The following is a 12,713-nucleotide window of genomic DNA, read 5'->3' on the forward strand; positions in this document are numbered from 1 at the left end:
GGAGGTGAAAAGTTTGTGAAGAGATACCAAAGAAAGAGAATTTGCAAAAGAGTGGGAGACATAACAAATAAATCAGAAGTCATTAGAATTTCATTGGCTATTAGAATATTCAAAAAATACTTCACAGACTTAAAAAAGATCCAAGATTAGAAGTAAAGAAAGTAAAATTAACAAATGGAAGTTGACAAGGCATAGGAAAACATCAAAGCAGAGCATAGTAAAAAATTTAAATTAAAAAAAAATGAAAAACTAATTAAAACAATACCTTTTAAAAGCCAATAACATAAAAAAAAAGCCAATTATTACTCAACTACTGTATTATGAGTTGCATTAGGAAGATATGCCTGGTGTATCCCATGTTCTCTTTTGGGACATGTATGTATATTAGATGGTGGGTAGAAGGAAACTAGGCTGCCTAGAGGAAGAAGAACGGCTTTTAAATTCATCACTATCAGGCTGTGGGAGAGGGATGCTGAAGCAGGTGCTACTTTACCAGGGTCAGGAAAAGGGGAGATGGAGAGTGTGTGAATTACTTGGTGAGCCCACAGCTGATTTGTCCATTAGGCACAATAGGCACAGTGCCTAGGGCCCATGAGATTATAGGGCCTACAAAATCATTTAATTTCCTTAAAAATTAAAAAAAAAGAACTTTCAGAGTCAAAGAAAATGTTTGCTTAAAATTTTTTCTTCCCACACAACAGGAAAAAATGAGGATTTGGAGGCCTATGAAAATCTATTAAATTATTTAATTAATTTATTTATTTTGGGGGGAAGGGAGGGCCCCACAAAGACATAAGAGCTCAGGTCTCATGAAAGTCAGATGTAGCCATGGGTGTGCCCTGATGAATTCATTGACATGTCACAGGCTGAAAATGGTTGGGGGGCTCTGGATGCTGTGCTGATATTTTTCAATGATCACATAGATCATCTATCAGTAATCAATGGTCATATGATTTCCAATGATCATATAAATCAAAGGTCAATTGCAAGGCCCATGTTTCTATAATCATATAGGGAGAAAACAAACCCTAACCCTATGACAGCCAATGTGGTCAAAGTAGGGTTTGTATGTACAAAAGACACTGTGTTTTGTTTTGTTTCGTTTTTCCCCCTTAAGTTCTCTTTATTTACAAGCATTCTCACCAATCACTAAAGGAAACAGCTTCTATTAAAACCCTTTCTCCCAAGAGTATATAGGATTGCTTACCTATTACAGCGCTTATGCATTTTATTCCCTCACCCACATAACTACAATTAAACAATTACTTTAATCAGCAGTTACCACAAGTGTGGCAGCAAAAGGGTTTACTTCAGCAGCGAAACCTCTTTAAGTGATTTCACTAGCTCAGTCATGTTAGGATCATTCGAAAATATGTCTGCAAAAAATTTTCCTGATTGAGTGAATCTATAGTAAAGGCTAAATAAGTACTGATTGGTTAGCCAACATCCTACATACAGTGTTACTTCTCCCTACAATATGAAACACCTGAGTGAAAGTAATTATTTTATTTATTTTTTTTCAAGATTTGTTTATTTATTTGAGAGAGAGAGCTCAGGGGGAAGGGCAGAGGAAGAGGGAGACAAGCAGACTCCCCCTGAGCACAGAGCCCAACTTGGGGCTCCATCTCAGGACCCTGAGATTATGACTTGAGCCGAAATCAAGAGTCTGACGTTTAACCAACTAAGCCACCCAGTTGCCCCGAAAGTAATTACTGTAGATAGCCATCTAACTGTTTATAAATAGGGAGACTTGGCATCCTTTGGAAAAGCATATAAGTGATGGCTGGAATTTTACACCCTTCATCTAGAAGATCTAGAATTACTATGTTTAAAGAGTTTGTCAATTAGAGATTTGGACCTCAGAATGCATTTTTATTCCTAAAGCAGTAATCTTTTTTAAAAAATTAAATGTGTGATTATATAAAATTGCATTATTATTGAATAGAACAGAATATGTTTTTTTCCTTATTCTTCTTGCATTATTGGTAACTGGTTTGTGTTAATTTATAAAATAAGATTCTGAAATTATATACAAGGGATTTCTAAAAATTATACTCTTAATACAGTGACTCCAAGAATGTAGCTGTACAATGTAACACGAATACGTCTGAGGAAAAATTGAGAAAGTCCGTCAGTCACCTTTTTGTTTTACTGACACATTGCTAAAGATAAAATTGTTTCCAAAGAGCTGGATATCTGACACCTGATTGACAAAAGAATATAGGGAGAGAATACATTTTTTCAATTTTTAGCCAGTTATGTTAGCATTTTGAATATGATGTTTTTATTATTGCTCTTATGACTCAGAATAATAACTCTAAAGGTCTAATTTTATAAATTGGTTATAAAATGTTGATTTTTCTTTTTTTTTTAAAGATTTTATTTATTTGAGAAAGAGAGTGAGAGAGAGAGACAGCACTGGCAGGGGAGCGGTTAGAGGGAGAGGGAGAAGCAGGCTCCCCACTGAGCAGGGAGCCCAACAACAATATATATAATTGTGTTATCAATGCTTTAAAAAAGGAAATTTGGAGTCATTCATTGCAAACATCTGAATGCCATTTAATTTTTCATAATGGGTTCTCTAGCTAATCAATGAGCTTTCATGCTATGGGTCAACTCATATCATTCAGTATCTTTAATCAATGGTAAGTTTGACATAGACCAGAAAAACATCTGTTAGCTTATAATTGTGTTAAAACAAACTATGTATTATACATGTGTATTCAAATACAAGATTTTTTTTTTGTACCACAATTGTGCAAATTTTCCTTCTGCTTTTTTCTAGAAGTCCATTTTTCTTCCAGCCCACATTGTTGGACATATTTTGGATACAGCATGTTCAGAGGTTAACTGTAAATGGTCTATTTCATCCACTTACTTTTGAAGTAAAGCCCATCCTTGGACATGTTCTCCATGAAGGCCAAAGGAAATCATTTTTTCCATTAATTATCTTCTATCTTGAATAACTCATTGCTGATCCATATCTACTTTTTTAAAAGTTCCAATGAAACTTTCTGCTAAATAAGATTCTATTGGGGGCTGGGAAAGAAACTTACTTCTTATGTTTAATGGTACAACAGGAATATTTATAATGTTTCTGTATTGTTTAGGACAGGCCTCACTCAATGAACTATAGGAAATGTACAAATTGGTGTTATGTGTTGTATATTCTCTGATAAAGTTGAATTTTCTAACTGACTTTTATAATTTTTATCTTATTCTCATAGTCAGAAGTTTTATAAGCTCAGGACTATATAGTCAACTTCTATTGTAGAAGAGCCATTGCATTCAACTAGCAGCTAATTAAATACTTACTTCATTTATGAAATGAATGAGCGACAGAAAACTGTCCAAGGATCAGCATGGTGAAAAGACTCATATAAGCCTCAAAAATAAACACCTAATAATAAGATGTAAGTGAATGCTGACCCCCAAATAGGGTTATGGATCAAAATTTTTTAAAAAAATCAGGTATTAGGGCGCCTGGGTGGCTCAGTTGGTTAGGCGACTGCCTTCGGCTCAGGTCATGATCCCGGAGTTCCAGGATCAAGTCCCACATCAGGCTCCCTGCTCAGTGGGTAGTCTGCTCCTCCCTCTGACCCTACCCCCTCTTGTGCTCCCTCTCTCTCACTCTCTCTCTCTCTCAAATAAATAAAATAAAATCTTTAAAAAAAAATATCAGGTATTAGCCCAAATATCTTGAAACTGAATCTTGAAGGTGGTAGGAGAGAAGAAATGATGGCAATGAGTTCCTTCCTCCCCCAGGGGATTCTTATGTAGTCAATTGGGCAAAATTCTGTGGTTAAGCATTTGGAAAACACTGTATGATGGAATATATACTGGACAAGGAGTTAAGAAATTTGGGTTCCAATTAGACCTCTGCCACCAATTAATCTGGGACAATTCACTTGACCTTGGTAAATTTCAGTCTCTTCAATGATGGGCTTCATTTCTAGATAATATCTCCAGTGATTTGTAAGGTCTGCTTGTACCTAATATATAATGATTCTATTAGTTTTATCTTTCATGACTTCCTAAAGCAAATCTCTACTACAGGAGTAAATAAGCAATAAAATGATTAAGTAAAATAGAAAATTAAGGGGTGCCTAGGTGGCTCAGTTGGTTAAGCGTCAGACTCTTGACTTCAGCTTAGGTCATTATCTCAGGGTCCTGGGATCGAGCCCCAAGTCGGGCTCCCTGTTCAGCGGGGAGTCTGCTTCTCCATCTCCCTCTGCCCCTCCCCTTGCTTGTGTGCACGCTCTCTCTCTCTCACTCTCTCTCAGATAAATAAATAAATCTTTAGAAAAAAGAAAATTAAGCTGTATCCACAAAAAAAAAAAAAAAAAAAAAAAAATCCCCAGCACAGGACTGAACTGTGTGCTGCACCAGGAAGTTCTGCATTTGTATGCAAGTTTTTACTTGTATCTGTCATCTAGATTATATGCATCAGTGGTCAACAAATTAGAAAACCCTGTGGCTACACATTGGTTCTTACCATTTCAAAAGTATGTGACATCTTGTACCTCTAAACATTAGTACAAGAGATTTGCAAAGGTGCAATGTATTTTCCCATCTTTCCAGTCTTCTCAAACACCATTCTGATGATCTACTAGTTCCCCCTAATCAGAGAATAGAAGTGTCTACATCAGCACAATTAACAATTTCCTGATCATTGGCTTTAGTCATTACATATGTACGCTGTGCTAATGCCTGATTTATATTGTTACATTGAATGGTATCTAACCAAAGTGCCTACAATATGGTACAAAAGAGAAACCCAAGAAATATTTGTTTAATAAAAGCAGCAAGGAAAGAAGGGAAGGAAAAGTAAGAGGTATAAGGAAAGATGTTGGGCTTATTTAATGAGAATAATGAAGTTTTCCACATCAGTAGGAGCCACACAATCCATTTCCAATAGCTTATCAATCTCCCATAGGTATTGTGTTGAGGTAAGCAGACATCCCTTTAATGTGAAACAAACAAACATAACATAACATAACATGGAGCCAAAGAACGTTCAGAATCAATTCTGAAAAGGAAAGCTCACCTTTTTTTAAGCAGAGGCTTCCATTCACCGGTTTTCCCTCCTGGTTGATATCTATTTTCATCCAGCTATGGAGGTATTTCTTGTCCTTCTTGACCACTACTTTGGAGCCTTGTTTCTTGAGAAAGAGAGAGGTATTTTCCACCTCAAGGAGCCCTCCCTGTTCATGGCAAGTCCATCGGGGTGTCTGGGAGCAGTGGGTAGAGATAGCTGATAGGGAAGGACCACTAGAATTGGAGATGCCCAGGCACAGAGCAGATTTAACATGAAGGAGTTTTCCATCCTCAGTCCACATCCACTGCTGGTTCTGGCTGGTCGCATCACACAAACCCACGACCACTCTCTTATTTTTGGAAAGGCACTCTTGTTTATGGACATGGACGATCTGAAACCCCTCTGGAAGATGAGATACTCATAAAGTACTATGTAGCAAATTAGAAGGCCCATCAGAAAACAAAATAACCCACCCACAAATAAGCCGTGACAATATGACGCTTACTTATCTTTTCTATTGCTATCGTTTTGAGTGAATATTCCCAGAGTCAATGCATGTAATTTAAAATCCCAAGGCTGACAGTGTCAAAATGTCATACTTTTCTTCCTTTCTTTTACTTTCCCATGGCTCAGGGAAGAAAACACACTCCAATTGAAATAATGAAAGGAATCTTGGGAAAGACACAAAATCATCCAAAAAATATGGTGTGATATTTGAACCCAATTAGTTAAATATGCTGAAGTTATGAAAAACCTCATTCCCTTTCTAACCATTTTAACTCTTTCCATCTCGTTACCATCCCCCGTTCTAAAAAAGCCCCCCCTTTTCCAATTCTTAAGTTACCACTGTAGTATTCGTATACAAATTGCATAGTTTGAATACATGTTTAAAAATTGGGTGTATTTATTCAAAAACAAAACAAAACAAATTTGCCCACCCATCTAAACCTTCTTAGCTATTAGCAACCAATGAAGGTATTGATGATCACAAACACCATTTCTTACAGTCCTGGCGAGAAGCATTTCTCTATATTGTGACAATAGCTACAACAATCCCTCAATAAGTAATAGACTAAAAAATATGAGCATTTCTCGACATAAAAAAAATCAAACATCCAATTGTTAAACATCGGTATTAAAAAGTGAAATATTCAGACTCAGAAACCATTTTCTGAACTTTTGCCTAATTTGCTCAGCTCTTTCATGAAAATATTCAGACCTTCCTTCCAAATAACAGCTTCCAAATAAAACACACCACAGTTCTTCACCCCCTGTACTTATAGCTCCTTAGACTTTCTTTCTTTAACACACACAAAAAAACAAACCTATAACCTGATAAGGAAAGAAACATGGAGAATGCCACAGACTGTTACACAATAATCAAAATTTCTCCTCAAGGTGCTTCACTCTGTGGTGTAAAGTTGCCATTTCAGGAGCTGCCCGAGGCAGCTGGAGGACATGAGGAGGCCATTTATTTTCTTTTAGAGAGAAATCTCAACGGTGTGGATGTAGCTGGTTCCTTTAATTCTCCCTCCTCATCGTCTTTGGTTAAACTGCCATGGAGACCTGGCTCCATTTCTGCCCTAGTTCAGACACTTTTCAAAGGACAAAGACTCCTCTGCTGGCTGGTGGAGAAACACAAGAGAGAGGCAAGCCCACTCACCTGAATTCCCAAAGATCCAGCAGGTAAGAATCGCCATGTAAAATTCAGCCTCCATTTTCCACTTAACAACTGTTCATGCTTCGCTTGGGGGGGGGTGTGAAATCTCCCAGATAAGAGAAGCAAAGGCTAGGAAGGAAATGTGCCTTCATGGTGGGGGAAAAAGTCAGTGACGAGCACTTCCTCCTATTGAATTGTTTGGGGAAGTTTTACACCAGTGTCCTTTTGTCTGTTTCCTTAGAAAGAAGGGATTATGATTACCTCTCCTTTTTTACGGAGAAAAAATTCTAGCCTCCAGGAGTAGAATAAAACTTGTAAGTTTTCTCCTGCATCCCTGTGGCACATGACGACTTCTTAACCTCAAGAGGGAAGAAAGGAATTGTAATCTTAGGTAATTGAATGTTCCTAAAACATTACATTTCTTCAGGTGATGTTGATTCTGCTGAATAAACACAAGCCATGTAATTTATGAGGGTCTATGACAAGTCATATAAAGACATAAACATGTACTGCTTGTATAATGATATGCTGGAAGTCTACTGCGGAAAACCACATAATGATGGCACTTTTAGATCATTATCCCTTAAGTGATGACAATATTACGTTGTGAGATAGTTATCTCCACTGGGGAGAGGCGGAGACTAAAATTAAACCCATCTCATTACCTACGTCAGGCTTCCCCCAAAAGATAATAGCTTCTTTCCAATAGGAAAAAAAAAGTAGATACTTTACTCAATACTTAGTATTAGGAGGGGCGCCTGGGTGGCTCAGTCGTTAAGTGTCTGCCTTTGGCTTAGGTCATGATCCCAGGGTCCTGGGATCGAGCCCCGCATTGGGCTCCCTGCTCAGTGGGAAGCCTGCTTCTCCCTCTCCCACTCCTCCTGCTTGTGTTCCCTCTCTCGCTGTATCTCTCTCTCTCTCTGTCAAATAAATAAATAAAATCTTTTTTAAAAAGTACTTAGTATTAAGAGTAGTTTATTGGCAGTATGAAACAAAGTCAACATAGCTGCATTAAAAATTCATATTTGAGCAGAACATCTAGTGTTTGCCGAGTGCATTTTTTTAAACTTTATTTGTCTCTTGAGGATTAAAACCTTTCAGAAATTTAAGAATATCCATGGCAGCATCCTTTTGAAGAACTGGAAATGGGACAGGTTACTTCATTCCCAAAGGCATCTGCCTTTATTTGGGGCGAGAGACTCTAGGTAGACAGAATATTCAAAAATTCCTTCTTAGTAAAAGAGAGACAGGTATTTAAAATTCTGGATACATTATAGTTGCTACAAATTTGTTTTTCCCTTTTAAAGTAAAATGACTCACAATGTAGAAATACAGTGGCTGGGAGTTCTGGAGCAGAAACCAACTCTATGCCCAATAATAGAGAGTAAATACATATACATCCAGTGACAATCATTGTGCTCTGTAATTGATTGACAGGAGGTACTGATAAATACACATTTAATAGGAAATATTATCAAGACACATTTCCATATAAAATAGTACTGCTTTTGATTTTTTTTTTCAAAAACAAGGACTTATTTGTTAAAAATCCATTATCACTCACTTGCGACCTTAACGGCAAGATTCTGGTAACTGAGAAAGGTAATAGCACTTAAAACAGGAACAGTTTAACAGCTGACAATCCATTCACAAGACAGGTTTTGCAAACATTAAAGCATCTAAAACACAATAGTAATTTCTTCAGCAGCTCTTCCAGTTGTTATCTGATGACATATGTCACCGAGGATTTCATAACATACATTCTGTGTGGCAGATAGTCAATATGGACAAAACAAAATCCTCTTTAGCAGTGTGAGAAATCTATTCTACCTCCATCAGCATAGAACCTTCAGAATAATTTCAGGGATGCTTACAAATGCATTCATATACACAAGGGGCTGGCGATCTGTCATTGTTGCCATCTTCCACAATCCATGCCACAGCTTGGCTTCAGCACTTCTCTTTCCCTCCACTGCAGGAAGCTCCTTCTAGAAGCCTCAGGTGGGTAATTGGTTAACTACCCCTAGAGCTGGATGGTCTGGTCAATCTTCAGAGAATCACTGGACAGTTTCTGCCGAGAGTCTGCTTTCATACAGGCACAGAGCATGATGCACAAATTCATACTGCTCACTGGTTTGGACCATTCCACCCCTACAAGGAAGAGATAATACAATAACTTCTTAGTGCTCACAGCCTGCAGTGTTAAGTCACAGAGATCTCATCCAAGCTAGGGTACTATGCCAAAGACACAGAACAGTTGACCTGCTGATTCTTTTGTGACGCCTCTTACCTGTGTCCAAATGACCCAGCTGGTGAGCCTAATATGCTAATGTATAGAAAGGGATTAACACAGTGCCCGGTAATCACTAGACACTTGATTAATTCCACCTACATACCATTACTGGGGAGGCAGTACTGCCTATTGGTTAAATACTTAGACTTTGGAACCACCCAGGCTGTCGGAGTTGAAATCCCTCCTATACCAATTCTTAGCTGTGAAATTCTTGCACGTATTGTCTTAAAATGGTCTCTAAGTATTTTATGGCTTTAATGTTATTATAAATATTGGTTTTGATTTTACCTACAATTGTCCTTTGCTACTAAATAAAAACCCTTTCTGGTTCAGTTTCCTCCTCTGTTAGAGTGGGGTAACAACAACACCTATTGCACGGGATTCTTGGCGAGGGTTAAAGGAATTCATGGACCTGGAGTGTGAGTATCACTTCTCAGGTGCCTTATCATTCACCTCATGTTAAACTGGTTTATGCACGTGGTTTAAAATTGAAGTAGGTTTAGCAAACAAAACTCAACTGTGAAGTGTTGCTCTTTGTACAAGTAAAAAGAACAACTATCCTGGAATGGTCTATTTGAGTATGTGATATGGAAACAGCCTTAGTCTTTAGGTGTGGTATGCTGGGTATCCAAACACAATAGTGGGCGGGCCCTAAAATGAGCTGAGGAAGAGGGAATTGGCTCTTGCTTTTTTCCCCTTTGTTATCATCATCATCATCACTGGTTACTCAGAGGTACCTTTTGTTACTGGATTAGTAGAAGGCTGCTTCTCATTATACTTTTATAGATAAAGTAGATATATCATATTTTGCTCTTTATAATAAGGGTTATTTACTTGGCAAAGCTACCCATAGTAGTCTAAACGTTACAGCTTGTGCTCACTGAGTAACTGTAGCACTATTAGGAATCTCTATAACTGTATGATCATACAACTCATTTTGAAATTACTAGCCAGTTCTCCCTAGTGGTTGTTGCTATCATTCAAAATAATTCTTTCTAGACCATGTAAGGGCTCAACTTAAAAACAAGATATATTGTTTTATTGTAACATGATTTCTGGTTAATGGTAATAACTAAGACTGAGCTTATATCTATGTTTATTTGTCAACCTCTATAAATATAAGCTTACCAGACATTAAGATAGTAAGCCTCATCCTTCTAAACTAAGCACAGATGTTAAGTTAGTAAGATTTCATCCTTCTAAATTAAACTAAGCAGCTTGACGTGATGTCAAAATGATGTATTTGGCAAGAAAAAAAGGTAAATTTGGGGGGTAGCAACTTAATAGCAGAAGTATTTATCAGTCTTTTCTCTCCAAACTAGACACTTTGTTGTGCTGAAGGCAACTTTCTGGCTAATGTGTTTCTTGGTCATAAGTTGACAACAGAAATGGCAACCTGAGGATGTGGCAATTCTTCTTAGCTGGGATGGTAACATCTGGGCACACCTAAAGCCAAAGCAGCTGTCCAAAAGATGCTGGTTTCGACTGTGAATCTTAAGAGATCCAGCCACAGGAAATATTAGGGCAGCTTGAGGGAGCTGGCCTTATGTAGCTCAGAGAACCATCAGTCTTCCCCCTTGAACTGATGGTGGTATGAGGAGCCTTCTATGTGCTCCATCTCCTGGGCTCTGGTCTCTGAACTCCCTCACCGTTTACTTCACTTTGAGGTAAACTCTTCCCTTTCTTGTCTCTTCTGGTGAGCACTGGTATTTATCTGTCTAACCGGTGAATGAACAAAGACATAGTCCAAGTTTTCATACCCATGTGACCTCAAATGGGTCAGCAGTGTATTTTCTCACTTGGAGTGTATTTTCTCTGACATTCTGTTAACTAACTCAAGGGTGTTTCAGCCAGCAGAGATGGGGAAGATGGGGAAACAAACTGATCAGTTGTAGGTTAGCAAAATTCTTGTGAGTCTGAAAGCTTAAGGAAGGTGTATGAAAAATTATGTTATTTTCCACCTCATTTGTAAAGAATTGGCATCAGAGGGATTCTCAGAGATCATTTATGCCTATCGCCGGCACGATGTAGCCTTTCCAGAAGGGAGCAGTCTACAAGGCAGATGGTCAGCTGGTTTCTGCTGGGATGCTCAGTGGGGAGGTGAGGTACCATAAGAAGCAGCCTTTCCCCAAGTTGCAGGAAAGCTTCTGAGGAGATCAAAATGAATCTGCTCCTTTCTAACTGTCACCCCATTGGTTGAACTGAAATAACCCCCAAAAAAGTCTAAAGGCTCCTCTTGTAGTCACACAATAGCTTTCTAAATGCTGGAAAACAACCATCAAAGTCCTATAATCTTTTCTTCTCTAGACTAAACATCCTGTGGGCCCTCAATATTTCTATAATGCTTGGTTTCCTGGTCACTCGCCAATCTAGTCTCCCTCTTCTGTAGGCCGTTTTATCAAAGATGACCTTCTTAGAGTGTTGTGTCTACTCCTGACAGGGTCTAGTCAGTGGGACTATTTTCTCCTTTGAGCTGCATGTCATAGGCCAATGAGTTTGCATTTGCAGGTACATCAGATGATGAGATGTCACCGTGCCCGCCTGGAGCCCGGTGCCCAGCAAGCATTTTAGGATATTGAGTGAAGGTTTGGGCTAATGAAAAAGTCTGCAGGATTTTTTTTTTTTTTTGAGTGTGGAAATGACAGTTTGCTCTCATCTTGTACTTAAGCTATTGAATTTTTGAAACTAAATGCAGGACTTTTTATTCATTCCTATTAATTTCAACTTGGTGGGGCACCTGGGTGGCTCAGTTGTTAAGTGGCTGCCTTCGGCTCAGATCATGATCCCAGGGTCCTGGGATCGAGCCCCGCATCGGGCTCCCTGCTCAGCCGGGAGTCTGCTTCTCCCTCTCCCTCTCCCCCTGCTTGTGTTCCCTCTCTCTCTGGGTCTCTCTCTGTCAAATAAATAAGTAAATTCAACTTGGTTTCAGCATGAAGTTCTTATTTATTATCACCACTATTTCTATCATTCAATATATTAGCTTTTCATTTCTCACTCCCAGCTTTGTGTCCTCTAGATATTTAACAAGCATGCCTTACTTCTTTTTAACTGTCATTTATAATGGAGTAGAAAAAGAGAGGGCCAAGGTGGGGCCTTTATTATAAGTAATTGGATATCATGTTATTACTGTCTATCCTATTCCAAAATTGTTTCCAACTAGGTTGTAGTTCCTTTAAGGGCAGGCATGATGTCATAATCTTCTCATACATGCAACAGTGAAAAGCACTTACTAGTCCTAAGTAAATACCTACCATGTAGATTACCCCGGACATGTTATTTTCATCTCATATGGATGCAAATAAACTGGGCTAAAAGAAAGCAAAGGGCATTACAGGATGCAATCACTGGAGTCTGGTTCAAATTCAGGGTCTTGTCACCATCATCTCTGAAAATATTTAATAAATGTCTAATTCCATATATTGGTATCTAGAATACTTTGCGGATCTTTGTATGAACTTAAAAATGTAGGATTGCCATGCAGATCATACACTGTCTTTTTATTGGCTGGCCACAGTAAAAAAAAATACCCAAGAAGCTAATACAGTTCTTGTATACAAAATTCAGTTATAGGATAAATGAATAATGCTAGATTATATGGAACCCTCTGGAGAGCCCTGCGATAATTCATCCCAGGACAGCTCTGACTTGGTTCCTAGGTATCTTTCAAGTCAGATCTGGCTCCGTGGACTTAGTGAAGTCCAGATCCACATCACTGATGTAAA

General features: G+C 38.3%; 2 protein-coding genes across 2 annotated transcripts in view; both read right to left on the reverse strand.

The window, feature by feature from the left end:
- Nucleotides 1–6,771, reverse strand: part of PTPRB (protein tyrosine phosphatase receptor type B) — a 109,009-nt gene extending 102,238 nt beyond the window's left edge. The window contains exons 1-2 of the mRNA XM_028110865.2: nucleotides 6,702–6,771; nucleotides 5,048–5,440 (exon numbers count right to left, since the gene is read on the reverse strand). Of these exons, the coding sequence (XP_027966666.1) occupies nucleotides 5,048–5,440; nucleotides 6,702–6,756 (448 nt within the window). The 5' untranslated portion in view covers nucleotides 6,757–6,771. The remainder of the gene's footprint in view (nucleotides 1–5,047; nucleotides 5,441–6,701) is intronic.
- A 985-nt stretch (nucleotides 6,772–7,756) lies between these two features.
- PTPRR (protein tyrosine phosphatase receptor type R) overlaps nucleotides 7,757–12,713 on the reverse strand; it is a 240,372-nt gene continuing 235,415 nt past the window's right edge. Inside the window, exon 14 of the mRNA XM_028110864.2 lies at nucleotides 7,757–8,849. Coding sequence (XP_027966665.1) covers nucleotides 8,756–8,849 — 94 coding nt within the window. The 3' untranslated portion in view covers nucleotides 7,757–8,755. The remainder of the gene's footprint in view (nucleotides 8,850–12,713) is intronic.

This window comes from Eumetopias jubatus, unplaced genomic scaffold (assembly GCF_037043125.1).
Source record: "Eumetopias jubatus isolate StellerSeaLion01/CBP00866 unplaced genomic scaffold, mEumJub1_p1.0 scaffold_8, whole genome shotgun sequence".
NCBI classification, from domain to species: Eukaryota; Metazoa; Chordata; class Mammalia; order Carnivora; family Otariidae; genus Eumetopias; species Eumetopias jubatus.